Source organism: Cetorhinus maximus, chromosome 8 (assembly GCF_964194155.1).
Source record: "Cetorhinus maximus chromosome 8, sCetMax3.hap1.1, whole genome shotgun sequence".
NCBI classification, from domain to species: domain Eukaryota; kingdom Metazoa; phylum Chordata; class Chondrichthyes; order Lamniformes; family Cetorhinidae; genus Cetorhinus; species Cetorhinus maximus.
In genome coordinates this window covers 30,460,562-30,479,984 of record NC_135886.1, presented here as the reverse complement: position 1 = coordinate 30,479,984, position 19,423 = coordinate 30,460,562, and the positions used below count along the sequence as shown (strand labels likewise).

General features: G+C 43.8%; 1 protein-coding gene across 1 annotated transcript in view; it reads left to right on the top strand.

The window, feature by feature from the left end:
* Positions 1–577: 577 nt before the first annotated feature.
* The window catches only part of c8h6orf89 (chromosome 8 C6orf89 homolog), a 38,739-nt gene continuing 19,893 nt past the window's right edge, over positions 578–19,423 (top strand). Inside the window, exons 1-2 of the mRNA XM_078546638.1 lie at positions 578–810; positions 4,768–4,936. Of these exons, the coding sequence (XP_078402764.1) occupies positions 619–810; positions 4,768–4,936 (361 nt within the window). The 5' untranslated portion in view covers positions 578–618. The remainder of the gene's footprint in view (positions 811–4,767; positions 4,937–19,423) is intronic.

The window sequence follows — 19,423 nt, the reverse complement described above, 5'->3', positions numbered from 1 at the left end:
CCAGGGACACACACCGAGACAAACATCGACTGCAGCTGGAGGATCATCAACTCGGTGAAAGAGGCGCTTTGGTCTGCCCGAAACTTGTTGGTCTTCCAGCACAAAGAGTTGTCCCCGACCGATTGTTGCGGACTGGCACAATCCAAAGTCCAGGACTACGTGCTGAGGGACGCACTAAAGCTTGGGGCAGCTGCCGCAAAGGCGCAATGGGGAAGGGTCGCTGTCTAAGACCTTTCTACCACAGCGCACCGAGAGACTGGGAACTGTTTAGAGCCCCTCGGGCTGTACAGATCAAAATGAAAGGCTGTAAATGATTGTAATATTGTTTGTACTGATGCACCTGGTGATACATTTTGTAAAAGTTTAACCTGGATTGTACCCTTGTAATGTTTTTGAAATGGTTTTGAATGTGATTGAAGATATTTTATGAATAAAGTATATTTTTACAAAAAAAAAACTGACTGGTACAGGAGGGAGAGAGAATCACCGCGCATGCGTCACACTATCCCTGTGAGCTGCAATGCTCATGCGCCGAATGACCCCTGCAAACTACTGGGCTCGCGCGCTGACGCCGGTCCGCGCATGCGCGCTTTCCTGAATGGGTTCCAGTGATGGCGGATGATGGGGGCTGCCCCCAGTGAGCCGTGTATCTATGAGAAGCTGGCCGACAGCGTGGAGGTGCTGCGGCAATCCGGGGAGCGCTATGGCATGTCCGAACGCGACATCGAGAGGTTCATTGCCCAAATCCTGGAGACCAACGAGCCGCAGAGGGAAGCGGTCAGACACCCGCGGCTCCTGACAGCGGTCAAGGTGAGGGAGCGGACCGCGGGGGGAGCTCGGGGCCGGGGACCGGGTGCGGGGAGCCCGGGGAACAGGGGGAATAGAGAGGAGAGGGACCCGGGGGGCGGGGGGTGAAGAGAGAGAGCTCGGGGGTCCCGGGGTTGGGGGGTGGGGGGAGAGAGCCCGGCGTTGGGGGGTGGGGTGGGGGGGAGAGAGAGAGCCCGGGGTTGGGGGGTGGGGTGGGGGGGAGAGAGAGAGAGAGCCCGGGGGTTGGGGGGGGGAGAGAGAGCCCGGGGGTTGGGGGGGGGGAGAGAGAGCCCGGGGGTTGGGGGGGGAGAGAGAGAGCCCGGGGGTTGGGGGGGGAGAGAGAGAGAGCCCGGGGGTTGGGGGGGGGGGGGAGAGAGAGCCCGGGGGTTGGGGGGGGGGGGGAGAGAGAGCCCGGGGGTTGGGGGGGGAGAGAGAGAGAGCCCGGGGGTTGGGGGGGGAGAGAGAGAGAGCCCGGGGGTTGGGGGGGGGGGGGAGAGAGAGCCCGGGGGTTGGGGGGGGGGGGGAGAGAGAGCCCGGGGGTTGGGGGGGGGGAGAGAGAGAGCCCGGGGGTTGGGGGGGGGGAGAGAGAGAGCCCGGGGGTTGGGGGGGGGGAGAGAGAGAGCCCGGGGGTTGGGGGGGGGGAGAGAGAGCCCGGGGGTTGGGGGGGGGGGGGGAGAGAGAGCTTGGGAGTTGGTGTGTGTGTGTGGGGGGGGGGGGGGGGGCGGGGAGGAGGGAGGGAGAGAGAGAGAGCCCGGGGGTGGGGGGGGTGGTGGTGGGGAGAGAGGTTGGGGGTGGGAGGGGAGTGGGGAGAGCCCGGTGTCCCGTGGGGCAACCAGAGAGCCGCAGGCTGTCCGCGGACACATGATGCAGCTCCCAAGGGTTTCACGCTGACTGGGATTTCGAGTTTTGCTTCTCATTTCCGTTCTGGACTTTGCTGCTGACTCAGTCTGTTCCTGGAACTGCCCACATTGAGCAATCATCAGGGCGAGAGTTTCATCCAGGAATAGAACGGTGGTGCAGAGTATTCAGCTGGGCTGGTCACTGGGTGAAAATTGTTTTCACGATTTGCTGTTTCCTGACTGTAGCCACGAGCAACTGGTTTTAGGATTTGTTGACCCAAGGAAAAGTGTCGCCAGATTACTACCAAAAACAAGTGCACTTTGCCTAACATCTGGTGAACTCGGAATAGATAGGCTCGCAATAAGTTAGGAAACGTTATAGCACAGGATCTGACGACAATCTTTAAATCCTTCATAGATTTTCAAATTGTGCCGGGGAACTGGAAGGTTCCTGATGTGAACTGAACTGCGTACGGAAAGGGCAGTCAGTGAATATTTTGAAATGGCTGTGGTAATCATGTACATATGGTCATCAGCAATTTGTTAGACAAGTCATGACGAAAACTTGAGGTTTTTTTTAAAGAATTGCCTGAATAAAGGGAATGCAGTAGATGTTGTAATTGGAGAGAGGTTGGATGAAGTGTGCCTAAGGAGGCCATTCCTTGTTTTTTGTGTGAATGTAGATGTGGACTGTGTGTCTAATATTTGATTTGGAGTTGGCCACTGTGTGTCTAATATTTGATTTGGAGTTGGCCATTTGAGCTTTGCTGGCAACATAAAAATAGGTGATTTGGCCACCAGCGTTCATGATTGTAAAAGACATCAGGAGGACATAAAGATAAAAACAAAAAGCTAAAAGCTACTGCGGATGCTGGAAATCCAAAACAAAAACAGAATTACCCGGAAAAACTCAGCAGGTCTGGCAGCATCGGTGGAGAAGAAATCAGTTGACGTTTCGAGTCCTCACGACCCTTCGGCAGAACTGAGTATAGTTAGGAGAGAGGTGAAATATAAGCTGGTCTAAGGTGGGGGGCGGGGGGAGAGAGAAGTTGAGGGTGGGGTGATTGTGGGGATAAGCAAGCAGTGATAGGAGCAGATAATCAAAAGATGTCACAGACAAAAGGATCAAACAGGCCTGCTCTGCTCCTATCAACACCTCTTTGATCCTTTTGTCTGTGACATCTTTTGATTATCTGCTCCTATCACTGCTTGCTTATCCCCACAATCACCCCACCCTCAACTTCTCTCTCCCCCCGCCCCCCACCTTAGACCAGCTTATATTTCACCTCTCTCCTAACTATACTCAGTTCTGCCGAAGGGTCGTGAGGACTCGAAACGTCAACTGATTTCTTCTCCACCGATGCTGCCAGACCTGCTGAGTTTTTCCGGGTAATTCTGTTTTTGTTTTGGATTTCCAGCATCCGCAGTAGCTTTTAGCTTTTTGTTTTTATCAAGAGTAAAATACTAATGGTTAAGGTCACAGTTAGAATACCAGGTGTAGTTTTAGATACCCCATTATAAAAAAATTAAAGCAACAAAAACATGGCTCCTGCTTGCATTGCTGTGAAAGAAGAGCCAATCCTTCAGGTGTCATGATATGTATCGTGATATGTATTTCTTTTCCTTCTGTGTGAATAGCAATGAATATGATCACTTGATAAATGTTTCCTGATCACGTGATGATAAATGTTTCCATTGTGTCAGCCTTCAGCCTGGGCATCATCCTTCATCAACTTGTTGGAACTTCTGCATTTCCCACTTTTTTAACAGATGAATGCAGAGTGGTATTCCTTGTTAAAATTTAGGTACTGGTTATAAAGACTCTGAAATTTGGAAACTCTGAAAGGAGCAGTGGGATACCTCTGACAGCAACTTTAAGATTTCCATATTTAACTGTGCATGTGTGGACACCATGAGGTGCCCCAGATGCTAAGGAGGGCTTTGCTTGGTCAAATGGGCAGGATGTACCATTGTTGTTTCCAGTGTCTAGATCGATACCAGGTGATCTTTCTATTTTTATTCCTTTTCGACAATGGTATTCAGACAACAGGATGACTGATAAGACAAGCAGAGACACGCAAAATATTTATGGTCAAATTAGAATAATTAACAAATTCCATCATCTCTCAGTGCAGAAGAGGCCCTTCGGCCCATCGAGTCTACACCAACAAGTGAGAAACACCTGAGCTACCTACCTAATCCCATTTACCAGCACTTGTCCATAGCCTTGAATGTTATGACGTGCCAAGTGCTCATCCAGGTACTTTTTAAAGGATGTGAGGCAACCAACCCTCCCATGTCATCGCACACTTACCATTCCATCTGTCCCATGACATTATCTGATGCCATCACCCCCCTCCCACAGGAATGTAGAGTAGGCCATTCAGCCCCTCAAGCCTGCTCCGCTAGTTAACTAGATCTTGGCTGATCTTCTGCCTCAGTGCCATCTTCCCGCACTTTCACTGTATCTCTTGATGTCATTGGTATCTAGAAATCTATCAACCTTTGCTTTGAACATACTCAATGACTGAGTCTCCCAAGTCATCCCCTCCTTCCCAAGACACCCGTCCAATGCCAACCCCTCTCCCAAGATATTTCTGCCACTTCAGTCAATTGAATATCAATCAATACTTAAAAACTGTTTCATATTAACAGAAAAAGTCGAATATCCACAAACATTTCCCGAGTATTAATCTTATTAAAAATCAAAGTAAGTGTCAGTACACGAATGCTTACTACTGGACTGCAATGAGAACAAGACCTTTTATTTAAGTAATCTGATGCTTATCAAAAACCCAAAATGTTTTTTTAGTTAATAAAGCTAGATCTTTCTTCATGTGAGAAATGTAGTGAATGGGTAATTTGACCAATGTGAAAAGCTGCAGTTGCAGGCATTGGGATACAGCATGATTTACAATGTTTACGAATATGCTTTACAGTTTATAAGCATCTATGGTCGCAGTAGAAAACAGTGTCTCATCTTATCTATTTTTTTAAGGCTGCAAATTCAATAACTGCTCACAAACAAGAAATAGCATCTTGTTAATTTGTTGAAATTAACACATTTGTTGTCTTTTAGATTTTATTGCAGTTTAATCATTTACATATTTCCCCCTGACAGGTTGTGGTTGCCTTGGGGCTCCTCATAACGGCAGCCTACTCCTTCATCATACCTTATGGCAGATCTCATTGCCACAGTGCAGTCACAGAAGATCAGAGCTGGAGGAGCCCGATAATTAGTCATATACGTCTTTTTTGCCTACCAATTGCCAAAAAGTACAATCTGGAAGGTAAGATGATAATTGAAACTTTGCAGAAGATGACAGTGAACTTATGAGTTTTGTACAGGCGCACAGCATGTTTAGATTCAAACTAGTAAGGATTTTGAATAGTATAAAAGCTGCATTAAAACATTTACACTTGTGTCAACACTTCGCAAATCTAACATTAAGAGATGCTTCAGAACTGAACGTAAGAACTAGGAGCAGGAGTAGGCAATTCAGCCCCTCGAGCCTGCCCCGCCATTCAATACGATCATGGCTGATCTCATTTCGGCTTCAACTCCAATTTCCCACCCTCTCCCCATAACCTTTCAACCCGTTACTAATTAAAAATCTGTCTATCTCCTCCTTAAATTTATTCAGCGTCCCGGCATCCACTGCACTCTGAGGTAGTGAATTCCACAGATTCACGACCCTTTGAGAAAAGTAATTCCTCCTCATGTCTGATTTAAATCTACCATCCCTTAGCCTAAAACTATGGCCTCTTGTTCTAGAATGCTCCACAAGAGGAAACATCCGCTCCACGTCTACTTTGTCTATCCCCTTTAGCATCTTATATACCTCAATTAGATCACCTCTCATCCTTCTAAACTCTAATGAGTATATGCCTAAACTGCTCAATCTCTCCTCATAATACGAGCCCCGCATCTCTGGAATCAATCTGACCCGCCTCCAATACAGCTACATCCTTCCTCAAGTAAGGGGACCAAAACTGTGCACAGTACTCCAGGTGCGGTCTCACCAATGCCTTGTACAGTTCTCACCAATGCCTCGTACAGTTGCAACAGCACTTTTATAGCATTTTTATACTCTATTCCTTCAGCAATAAATGTCAAAATTCCATTTGCCTTCCTTATTACCTGCTGTACCTGCATACTAGCTTTCAGCGATTCATGCACGAGGACACCCAGATCCCACTGCACTGAAGCATTCTGAAGTTTCTCTCCATTTAAATAATGAGTCGCCTTTTTATTCTTCTGACCAAAATGGATAACCTCACACTTATCCACGTAAAACTCCATCTGCCAGATTTTGGCCCATTCACCTACCCTGTCCATATCCATTTGTAAATTTTTTATTTCTTCATTGCAACTTACTTTCCCACCTATTTTGGTGTCATTTGCAAATTTAGCTATAATACCTTCTATCCCTGAATCCAAGTCATTGATATAGATTGTAAATAGTTGGGGCCCAAGGACCGAACCCTGTGGCATCCCACTAGTTACAGCTTGCTATCCAGAAAAAGACCCATTTATCCTGACTCTCTGCTTTCTGTTGGTTAGCCAATCCTCTATCCAAGCTAATATATTACCCCTAACTCCATGTGATCTTATCTTGTGTATTAATCTTTTGTGCGGCACCTTATCAAAGGCCTTCTGGAAGTCCAGATATACGACGTCTACAGTATCCCCATTACCACTTTTGCTTGTCACATCTTCAAAGAACTCTAGCAAATTGTCAAACACGATTTACTCTTCATAAAACCATGCTGACTCTGATGGATTGCATTTTGACTTTCCAAATGCCCCATTACTACTTCCTTAATAATGAATTCCAACAATTTCCCAACAACAGACATTAAACTAACTGGTCTATAGTTTCCTACTTTCTGCCTCTTCACCCCCCCACCCCCCTTTTGAATAAGGGCGTTATATTAGCGTTTTTCCAGCGATTTTGGAATCTTTCCAGAATTCAGGGAATTTTGGAATATTATAGCCAATGCATCCACTATCTCCGCTACCACTTCCTTTAAAACCCTGGGATGTCGGCCATCAGGTCCTGGGGACTTGACACCCTTTGATCCCAATCGTTTGCTCAGTACTTTTTCTCTAGTGATGGTGATTGTTCGAAGTTCCTCCTTCTCTACACCCTCTGCACTACCTGTTAGTATTAGGGAGGTACTAGTGCCCTCCGCCAATAAAACCGAGGCAAAATATTGATTAAGCATCTCTGCCATTTCTGCATTCTGGCTTAGAAAAATTAGATTGTTCACTCATGACCTGACAAGAATATAGAGCACACTATACTTTTCAGCTTTCTATCAAAAGAAAGAAGAATAAAGAACACAAAACACTGCAAGTGTATTTCCAAGTTCTAACAGATTTTTAAAAGGTAAAAGTAAACTAGATAATTGCAAATCCCTCACACTTAGGGAGGAATTTTAACTTAGCAGGATGGGTGGGTGGCAGTGCTTGCAATAGGTCAAAAGAACAAAAAATCCTGGCAGCCGGGAAGCTGGTCGGAATCCATCAGCTTCTACATTTAACTCAAGTGCGATTAGTAACAAAGGAAACGTGCTTGGGCAGGTGGGTTGGTTGTTAACATATGATAAAAGACAATTAAGTGTTTTTTTAACCCTGAATTCTGTCTTTAACTGTCAGCGTGCAGGTTTCCCAGGCTTCCTGGAGCTCACCTGGCTGAACAAGGCAAAAAGGATAGTGAAGATTTATGGTGCTAATCACTTGACAGGCTGGAAAGCCTTTAATTACTGAGATTTGACAGTTGCTGGATCGCCTAAGTGAAAAGTTTTGCTCTCTGGACTTGTTCTGGACTTGTGCATTTGGAGTGTCCTTTTACAGCTTTGGAAGTGATTTCCGAGACTTTGGAGGTCATTCCTGCTACCTTGGAGTTGCTTATGCAGCCCTACCTTGGACCTTGATGAGGAATAAGAAGACCAGCAGCAGCAGCTTTCTCCCCAGCCTCCTGCTGCTCCACAGCTGGCTCAAGCGTCAAAATACAAAGCCCATTTCTACTAACTGCTGAAATTGCAGACAATTCTATGACTGAGAGAGAATCTGACCCTTGCCTTGGAGTGGTACTACTTGGGGCTGTCAGTTTAGAGACGGGATTTTACCTTCCCGCCAAAGTCAACAGAGTTTAGAATGGCTCATCGCATTTTACGGCCCCATCTCTGCCACGATGGGGCCATGAAATTCCGGCCCAGGTTCTTGCTGTTTGATCTGTCAATCATAGGGCTCGAGATTGAGCCCAACTTTAGAACTGTGAGCAGGCAGTATATCCTTTTTGATTTAACTGAGCTTTCATTATTGAATATATTTATCGAAAGCCTAAGATGAATGTGACTATTCCAACTTACTGGCCCCTGGTGGGGTGGGGGACTTTCTGTTGTTCGCCGCTTCTGTAACTCAAATAAACAGCATCAGTGCCAACACATTTAACTCAATAATCCTTCAGACCACTACTGTGTAAGCCTGTATTTGAGGGAAATCTAATGGAGAGACTGCCCTGATGGCATTGGTTTAATGATTTCATTTTTTAATTGAAATTACCCCCTTACTGCTGAATCCAGCATTATGGAAATGCAAATGTCTATTTTTAAAATGCCTATAGGCAAATGTTCATTTCTACCATAAGCTCAGTCAGTCAGGTATAATTACCTTATATTTTCAATGCCACATGTTGGCTTTCAAATTTCATTCCTTGAAATATTTACAGATACATTATTTGGAGAGACAATGAAACTAATGGAGCATTGCAATATAAATTTTATTGTGCTTAGATTTCATTTTGATACTCCTAAATATTGTATATATTATGTTAAAAGACCAACTGATGCATACACACCCGTATATAAGATGAGCCTTGCATGCAGCTCACACTGGCACAGACTCTGTCACATTCTATGTAACAGTTATGTCACACTTAATCATAACCAATATCATTCTAACCTAGGAAACTTCTTCAACCACACATGATTAGGCCATTCTTCCATGACCACCTCTGGAGGTCCCCAGCATCACAGATGCCAGTCTTCAGCCGATTTGATTCACTCCATGTGATATCAAGAAATGGCTGAAGGCACTGGGTACTGCAAAGGCTATGGGACCTGACAATATTCCAGCAATAGTTCTGAAAGCTTGTGCTCCAGAACTTGCCGCGCCCCTAGCCAAGCTGTTCCAGTACAGCTACAACACTGGCATCTATCCGGCTATGTGGAAAATTGCCCAGGTATGCCCTGTGCACAAAAAGCAGGACAAATCCAACCCGGCCAATTACCACCCCATCAGTCTACTCCCCATCATCAGTAAAGTAATGGAAGGGGTCATCAACAGTGTTATCAAGCAGCACTTGCTTAGCAATAACCTGCTCACTCATGCCTAGTTTGGGTTCTGCCAGGGCTACTCGGCTCCCGACCTCATTACAACCTTGGTTCAGGCATAGGCAAAAGAGCTGAACTCGTGAGGTGATAGTGACTGCCCTTGACATCAAGGCAGCATTTTACAAGAGTGTGGCATCAAGGAGCCCTCGCCAAACTGGAGTCAGTGGGAATCAGGGAAAACTCTCTGCTGGTTGGAGTCATACCTAGCACAAAGGAAGATGGTTGTGGTTGTTGGAGGTCAGTCATCTCAGCTCCACGATATCACTGCAGGAGTTACTCAGGGTAGTGTCCTCGGCCCAACCACCTTCAGCTGCTTCACCAATGACCTTCCTTCCATCATAAAGTCAGAAGTGCGGATGTTCGCTTATGATTGCACAATGTTCAGCACCATTCGTGACTCCTCAGACACTGAAGCAGTATATGTCCAAATTCACCAAGGCTCCTTCGACAGCACCTTCCAAACCCACGACCGCTACCATCTAGAAGGACAAGGGCAGCAGATAGATGGGAACACCACCACCTCGAAGTTCCCCCCCAAGTCACTCCATCCTGACTTGGAAATATATCGCTGTTCCTTCGCTGTCGCTGGGTCAAAACCCTGGAACTCCCTTTCCAACAGTACTGTGGGTGCACCCACACCACATGGACTGCAGCGGTTTAAGAAGGCAGCTCACCATCAACTTCTCAAGGGCAATTAGGGTTGGGCGAGAAATGCTGGCCCGGCCAGCGAAGCCCACATCCCATGAATGAATTAAAAAAAAATTCCTGCAACACTCAAGAATTCCTGCAGATGGTACACATTGCTGCTATTGTGCTTCAGTGGTGGAGGGAGTGAATGTTTGTGGATGCGGTGCTAATCAAGCGGGTTGCTTTGTCCTGGATGGTGTCAAGCTTCTTGTCTTGTGGGAACTGCACTCATCCAGTGGTTCCTAGATTTGACCATGCTACTTCTGAGTTCCACTTTTTTAACAGTTGCAACAGACAATGGGCAACAAAGTTAAAAAGACTTAAAATCGTGCCAAGCTAGTTGCGACTGTAGTAAAGTTTAAACTTTTTAAAGCATGGTTAGCCAATCAAACCACTTAATACCTTTCTTCAAAATTCTTTTAATGCAATTTGTTTCAACACTGAGAATGTATGGTTCTAAATAATTTTCAATTACAAACCATTAAACATTTCTTCCCCTGCTATAATTATATTTTGTACCTTTTAAATATTTGAGTGGCTCTTATCCAAGACCTCAGCTCTGTAGTATTGCAATTGTGAACTTGACCCTCTTAAAAGTTGTCATGGAGTTGTGCTCTGTGTGCTGCTTTTCTGGTTTCCATATAGTGCACACATAGTCCATAGATGTATCACCCTGTTTTTTTTCTCAGCTTCAGGCTTCAATTATGTATATATGACCGCTACCAATTGATCTACTGTGTGCAGCCTCTAAAACAGTGTAACCTTTGACTTAAATAAAGACAGAAAATGCTGGAAATGCTCAACTGGTCTGACAACTATGGCAAGAGTTGACACTTCAGGTCAATGCCCTTACATCAGAACCTTTGACTTACCATGTGCAACTTCATGGGGATCTGTTAGCTTCAGTCCCACTCCAAAACCTGAGTACATAACCATAGCTGGGGCTACAGTGTAGTACAGAAGCAGTTGTATTGTTGGAAATTCTGTCATTCAAAAGTAACATTAACCCAAGGTACCCCCTTGCTTCCTCTTGTGGATTTATAAGATACTTGGCTTTATTGCAAGAGCATGTATCTCTCTTACTCTTCTGGCTAACATTCTTCTCTCAACCAATGCCGTCAATAAACAGATTAATGTTGTGCAACTTATTGATTTGTCAGGCTTTCTTGTGTGCCTGTGACTATTGCATTTGTCTACATTACAACAAAAAAAATGCATTTTTATAGTAAGTTCTTGACAGAGACAATGCAAGTTTGTTCTTAATGTCAGTGTCTAGATGACAGTACAGGAATCAAAGGAATCTTCATTTTTTTAAAGTTGCATTTCATTACAGTGGCGAATTGTAGGGCACAAATCTACAAATAAAGTTATAACATGTGGAATGTCTGCTTGGTTTGGGTCCAGCCTTGCTCTCAAACTGAGTTATTGTTTCCACCCTTGATTAATATCACAATCCACTTCGGATCTCCCAGGGTTTGAACACGACATCTGGAAATTAAAAATGTGCTGTATCCCAGTTGAAACAGTGAGTCACTCATGAGTGAGACAGCAACGTGCTTCTCATTACTTTCTGTTTTCAGTGCATCTGCAGGTGGTCTCCAACCTTGGAGTTTGGAACTGTAAGCTGTAATGAATGACATGTCCTTGTATTAAAGTGTAAGAAAACTTTTATATAATTGATCCTATGCAATTGTAACATAGAAAAAGGGGTAGACCGTTTAGCCTTATGAGTCTGTTCTGCATAATGCATTGTAACAAAGTATTTGTGATTTCCATGTTGAAGTAGAAATTGAAAGCTAGACAAGTTTTTTTTCTTGCTTTGTTTACACAAAACAACGAGTGACTGGTGTATTGGGTAATAGCTTTGGTGATTGCTTAAATAACTTCTATAGTTTGTCGGTATATTTTGGTAGAATTAACTTTTCTCAGAAATGTTTAACTGTTCCCTAATTCTGGGGGATGAAGCCGGACAGGTGGCTGAGGTGGTGGTGGGCAAGCATTTTAATGATAGCGACCACAACATGGTATAATTTAAGTTTGTTATGGACAAAGAAATAGACAAGTTGCAAAAAAATGTTTTGGATTGGGGGAGAGTGGACGTTAGTAAAATAAGGCAGGATCTGGCCAGGGTAGACTGGGAGCAGCTACTTGTGGGGAAATCTGCAGAGGAGCAGTGGGGGGCGTTCAAAAAGAAAATGGGGAGAGTACAGCCTCAACATGTTCCCTCTAGGGTGATAGGAAGGAGTAACAAGCCCAGAGAACCATGGATGACCAGAGATATTCAGGTTACGATGAAAAGGAAAAGAGAGGCTTTTAGTAGGTACAAGGGCAGCAAATCAGTGGAGGCATTAGTGGAGTACAGACAGTGCAGGGTGGAGCTTAAGAAAGCAGTTAGGAGAGCAAAGGGGATATGAGAAAGCTCTGGCTGGAAAGGGAAAATCCCAAGATATTCTATAAGTATATCAATGGGAAGAGGGTAACCAGGGAAAGTGTTGGGCCCATAAAGGACCAAGGGGGCAATCTATGGGTGGAGCCAGAGGACATCACTAGAGTGTTGAATGAATACTTCACATCCATCTTCACCCAAGAGAATGAGGATGAAGGTATTGAGCTCGGGGAGAGAGACTGCGAGGTTCTTAAGCAAATTGATATAGGGAGTGACAAGGTATTGGAGGTGTTGGCAGGCTTAAAAGTGGACAAATCTCCAGGTCCGGATGATTTGTGTCCGAGACTGCTAAGGGAGGCAAGGGAGGAGATTGACCCAAATTTTTAATTCCTCTCTGGCCACGGGGTAGGTGCCAGAGGACTGGGGAACAGCTAATGTGGCTCTGCTATTTAAGAAGGGTTGCAGAGATAAGCCAGGGAACTACAGGCCAGTGAGTCTCACGTCAGTGGTAGGGAAACTATTGGAGAAAATTCTGAAGGAGAGAATCTGTCTCCACTTGGAGAGGCAAGAGTTGATCAGGGATTGTCAACATGGCTTTGTCAGAGGGAGGTCATGCCGAACAAATTTGATTGAATTTTTTGACGAGGTGACCAGGCGTGTAGATGAGGGTAGTGCAGTTGATGTAGTTTGTACAGATTTCAGCAAAGCCTTTGACAAGGTCCCACATGGGAGACTTATAAAGAAGGCAAATGCACATGGGATACAGGTTAATTTGATAAGATGGATTCAAAATTGGCTTAGTTGTAGGAGACAGAGGGTGATGACAGAAGGATGCTTTAGTGACTGGAAGCTAGTGTCCAGTGGCGTACCACAGGACATTTATGTAAATGACATAGATGACTATGTGGGGGTAGGATTAGTAAGTTGCGGATGACACAAAGATTGGCTGGGTGGTTAACAGTGAGGTTGAGTGTCTTGGGCTATAGTAAGATATAGACGGGATGATCAAATGGGCAGATAAGTGGCAGATGAAATTTAACCCTGAAAAGTGTGAGGTGGTACACTTTGGAAAGAGTAATTTGACAAGGAAGTATTCAATGAACTAGGAAGTTCTGAGGTACAAAGGGACCTTGGCGTGTGTGTCCATAGATCTCTGAAGGCAGAGGGACATGTTAGTGGGGTGGTGAAAAAGGCACATGGGACACTTGCCTTTATCAATCAAGGCATAGATTACAAAAGTAGGGAGGTCATGTTGGAGTTGTACAGAACCTTGGTGAGGCCACAGCTGGAGTACTGTATGCAGTTCTGTTCGCCATATTATAGGAAGGATGTGATTGCACTGGAGGGGGTGCAGAGGAGATTCACCAGGTTGTTACCTGGGATGAAACATTTAAGTTATGAAGAGAGGTTGGATAGACTTGGGTTATTTTCGTTGGAGCAGAGAAGACTGAGGGGCGACCTGATCAAGGTGTACAAGATTATGAGGGGCATGAACAGGGTGGATAAGGGAGCAGCTGTTCCCCTTAGTTGAAGGGTCAGTCATGAGGGGACATAAGTTCAAGGTGAGGGGCAGAGGGGTTGGGGAGATGTGAGGAAAAACTTTTTTACCCAGAGGGTGATGATGGTCTGGAATGCGCTGCCTGGGAGGGTGGCGGAGGCGGGTTGCCTCACATCCTTTATAAAGTACCTGGGTGAGCACTTGGCACGTCATAACATTCAAGGCTATGGGCCAAGCCCTGGTAAATGGGATTAGGTAGGTAGGTCAGGTGTTTCTCACATACCTGTGCATACTCGATGGGCCGAAGGGCCTCTTCTGCACTGTGAAATTCTGTTAAAGTTTAACTTTTAACTGCTCCCAGCCAACTGTTCTTATATGAATGCGGTTTCCTCTACATTGGAGAGACCAAATGCCGACTAGGTGACCGCTTTGCAGAACACCTTCGGTCTGTCCGCAAGCATTACCCAGACCTCCCTGTTGCTTGCCATTTCAACACTCCGCCCTGCTCTCATGCCCACATGTCCGTCCTTGGCCTGCTGCATTGTTCCAGTGAAGCTCAACGCAAACTGGAGGAACAGCACCTCATCTTCCGGACTGAATACTGAGTTCAACAATTTTAGATCATGAACTCTCTCCTCCATCCCCACCCCCTTTCCGATCCCCGCCACTTTTTTTTCCAATAATTTATATAGATTTTTCTTTTCCCATCTATTTCCATTATTTTTAAATGTATTTCCATCCATTGTTTTATCTCTGCCTTTTAGCCTTTTTCAATTCCTTCACCCCACCCCACCTCCACTAAGGCTATCTGTACCTTGCTCATCCTGCTTTCTACCCTTTATTAGCACATTCCTTAGATAATATCCTTCAACACCTCTTTGTCCTTTTGTCTGTGACATCTTTTGGTTATCTCCACCTATCACTGGCCCTCTATCCAGCTCTATTTGTCCCACCCCCCCTTAAACCAGCTTATATTTCACCTCTTCTCTATTTTTACTTAGTTCTGTTGAAGGGTCATTCGGACTCGAAACGTTAACTGTGTTCCTCTCCGCAGGTGCTGCCAGACCTGCTGAGATTTTCCAGGTATTTTTGTTTTTGTTTTGGATTTCCAGCATCTGCAGTTTTTTGCTTTTATTTTGTTCTTATATGTTAGCTTCCCTGCGATTTACTTTTTTCAGTGTGCAAGGGGACTAAACTTTGCCTCTCACCAAATGGAAATTGCAGAAATGTTAAAATTGTTGAGTCACATTAAGTAGCTAACTAGGTCTGTAGAGACAATCTGTAGAGATCTTGACCTGATCGTTTTCTGCAGGACAAAGGAGTAAATGAACACAGACAAAATATGTAAGCCTTTAGGTGTAAAGGTTATCACAAATTATTTTTTCCCATTTCAGGATGTCCTCATGAATTCTCTGGGGTGACCATATTTTATGTCCGGTGCTGGAAGAGATTACTCTTTTGTCATTTTTATTGTTTTTCTCTTGGGGCGTGGAGAGGATGGAATCTGTCAGCGCCTAGTATATGAAAACAATGAATTTGCAATTTAAAAATAATTATGCCATTTTTCAGTATTGCTTGTGATGCCTCAAAGCTGGATCCTAGATTTTATAAATAGGATCATGGAGTACAAAAGCAAAGAGGACACGCTAAACCTATTCAAATCATTAGCTCTGCCATTGTTGCAATATTGTTTTGAATATTAGGTGCCTCGTGTTCAAAAGGATATTAAAGTCCTGGAGAGGGTGCAGAAGAGATTAGGGATGACGGTTGAGCGGCTTTAACAATGAGAAGACATTAAAGAAACTGGGACTATTTTCACTGGAAGAAAAAAGGTTGCGAGGTGATATAATTGAGATGTCTAAAATTGAAAGATTTTGATAAGGTAAAGCAGGTGTAACGATTAACATTGATCAGGGAGTTGGTAGCTGAAAGACATAAATTTAAGGTAGTCATTAAACAGTAGTTAGGCTTTTTGTTTTTGTGCAGGGTGTTAATAGGACATGAAATACAGTGGTGGAAGCAGAATCCATTATTTTATAGAAAAAGTTGATTGATAAAATTGAGTGGGTCACTGTATTCCATGCAACACATGTTACTCCTGCAGGTGGTAATATAATTTACCCATGTTCAATGCCATGTAACATTAGCTCCCAAAACAATAGCCCCTACTGTGTGCAGACAATTTGGATAAGCATTTAGTGCCATTCCAAATCTGTTGGGTGGTTTTCAGCAATAATTTAGCTGTAATGATACTGACTGTACATGAGGGCTATTTGAATTTTACGTGTTACAATATCAATATTTCGATCACTTAGTTTTGATTAAAATTGTCACTGTCTCAGTATCCTCCCCAGATGGCCTCCACGGCCGCCTCATGCCCAATGTTTATTTTTGCTGTCATATTTTTCACAGGGCGTAAATTAAAATCCCATTGCTGCTCCTATCCCAAGACGGCTGATCGTCTGCCATGCAAGGGAATAGTAATGCCATTGGTAACCTGATTTTGTCTCTTCCCAGCTGAGATAATTTCCCTTGTTCCCCTCTGACACAACCACCTTGTAGGTTACTTGCTGAACTGACCCTCATTCTATTTATTGCATGCCCTCCGTTGTAGCATAGTGGTGTGTCCTCTGTTTCCTTCCCCTCCTTTCCGGGTGCTGCCACCTTCCCAAAATGAAAATCAGCAGCCATTTGCAAAAGAAAACAGTCGAAAAGATTATTGCATTTTGTCTTTAATTTTAAAAAGGTTCAATATTTTTTTATTTTGTCCACCAGTTTTCTTTCATAATTCTTCTTTATTTCCTTTCTGCATCTTGGTATAATTTACAGTTTTCTCCTGTATTATCCTCTAGATAGTTAATTTGATTCTGATTTGTAAAACCAAAGTATATTTCAAAGTGACATTTGATCTTTTTAGCAGAACATTTATCTGGCAGTACTGCTCAGGCTGAAGTATTGGTCAAAGATTATGTCAACAAGCAAGAATTTAAAATGGAGCCAGTTCTTGCTGTACTTGCTGAAATGATGTCCCATAGGAAAGCATTTTTTTATTGCCACATGTGGCAAGTGAAAGGGTGTTGTCTGTTTTCATTGCTGATATTTAACATTTGTCTTTAAAGAATCCTAATGAAATGGACTGCAACACATTTTAAGCAATCTCAATTTTATTTTTGAATACTGATTGACCTGCACGGGCAAAAAAATCAAGAAAAATGGTTTTATTTGCCTCCCATTCTAATTTAGTGTATTTACACAAACATGCAATCTCTCTTTGCGTCTCACCTTTTTTTTCATGCGCAATCTTTCTCTTTGTTACATTTATTATCTCTCATGCATACTCTCAGCAGATCAAACTGTGAAATAATGATGAGGGATGTTTATGGTTAAATAAAGAGTAGAGCAAAGATAGATGTTGAAAGTGGAAATAACTGGAGAAAAATGTAAATTCTAAAAGGTATAGAAAGGAAGCAGAGAATATTAAAGAAAACTAATGGGCGGCATCAAGGGAAATGTCAAGTTTTTATGTTACTAGTAAGTAAAATCAGTAAATAAAAGTTTGGTAGTTTTTAATTATTTCATGGGATGTGGGCTTCGCTGGAAGACCAACGCTTATTGCCCATCCCTGATTGCCCTTGAAAGGGCGGTGGTGATCTGTCTTGAACTGCAACACTCCATCTGATGTCGGTACACCTACTGTGCTGTTAGGGAGCTCCAGGATTTTGATCCAGTGACAGTGAAGGAATGGCAACATAATTCCGAGACAAGATGGTGTGTAATGTGGACAGGAGGTGTTCCCATGTGTCTGCTGCATTTGTCCTTTTAGGTGGCAGAGGTTGCGGGTTTGGGAAGAGCTGTCAAAGGAGCATTAAGTAGCAGTGGTGCACCTTGTATGTAGTACACACAGCTGCTACTACATCAATGGTGGAGGAAGTGAATATTTAACTCGGTAGATGGGGTGCCAATCAAGCTACTTTGTCCTGGATGGTGTCAAGATTCTTGAGTGTTGTTCAAGCTGCACTCATCCAGGCAAATGGGGAGTATTCCATCACACTCCTGACTTGTGCCTTGTAGATCCTGGAACTGCTTTGAGGAGTCAGGAAGCCTTAAAATTCCCAGTCTCTGACCTGCTCTTGTAATTGCAGTATTTATATGGCTTGTCCAGTTTAGTTCCTGGTCAATGGTAACCTCCAGGGTGTTGTTAGTGGGGGGATTCAGTGATGGTAATGCCAATAAATATATCAAGGGGAGATGGTTAGATTCTCTCTCTTGGAGATGGTCACTGCCTAGCACTTGTGGCACAAATGTTACTTGCCACTTTTCAGCCCAAGCTTGAATGTTGTCCAGATCTTGGTACATATGGACTTGGACTGCCTCACTATGTGAGGTATCACTATGTGTGGTACTGAATATTGTGCAATTATCAACAAACATCCCCAGTTCTGATCTTATGATTGAGGGAAGGTCATTGATGAAGTAGCTGAAGATGATTGGGTCTAGGGCACTACCCTGAGGAACTCCTGCAGCTATCAGCTGGGACTAAGATGATTAACCTCCAACAATTGCAACCATCTTCCTTTGTGCTAAGTATGAGTGCAAACAGTGGAACAAAAGTTTGGAAAAGCTGTAGCTGAACAATGGGCTTCCTTCAAAAAAGAATTGGTTTGGGCGCAGTCAAGTATCTCCCATCAAAAGGGAAAGGTAGGACAAACAAATCCAGAGCACCCTGGATGAAAAAGGAGATAGAAATTAAGATAAAGAAGAAAATGTGTGTGCTTAAGACAGATATCAGGTAGAAAATACAATTGAGAACCAAAAGGAATACAGAAGGTTCAGAGGAGAGGTGAAAAGGCATATTAGAGAAGCAAAGAGGGATTATGACAAAAGACTGACAACCAACATAAAGGGGAATCCCAAAGTCTTCTATAGGCATATAAATAATAAAAGGTTCGTAAAAGGAGGAGTAGGACCGATTAGGAACCTAAAAGGGAATTTACACATGGACGATGGGGCCATGACTGAGGTATTAAATGAATACTTTGCATCCGTCTTTACCAGGGAGCTAGATGCTCCCCAGGCCATGGTGACAGACGAGGAAACTCTCACTAGAAGGGTTCAAAATTGATAGGGAGGAAGTGTTGAATAGACTGTCAGTACTTAAAGTCAACAAGGCACCAGGACCGGATGAGATGCATCCAAGGATATTGAAGGAAGTGAGAGTAGAAATTACAGGGGCACTGGCCATTATTTTTCAGTCTTCCCTAGACTCAGGTGATATGCCAGAGGACTGGAGAATTGCAAACATTACGCCCTTGTTCAAAAAAGGTTGTAAAGATAAGTCCAGCAATTACAGACCAGTCAGTTTAACTTCAGTGGTGGGCAAGATTCTAGAGACAATTATTCGGGATAGAGTTAGTAGTCATATAGAAAAATATGGGCTAATTAGAAATCCATGCTGGCTCTTCCTTAAGGTGAAATTGTGTTTAACTAATTTGCTGGAGATTTTTGAAGAGGTAACAGAAAAGGTCGATGAGGGTAATGCTTTTGATGTGTACATGGACTTTCAAAAGGCATTTGACACAGTGCCATACAATGGACTTGTGAGAAAAGTTATTGCTCATGGAACAAAAGGGACAGTAGCAACGTGGATACAAAATTGTCTGAGTAATAGGAAACAGAGGGTAATGGTCAATGCATATTTTTCAGGCCAGAGGAAGGTTTGTAGTGGAGTTCCCCAGGGGTCGTTATTGGGACCCTTGCTTTTCCTGATTATATATTAATGATCTAGATCTTGGTGTGCAGGGGGCA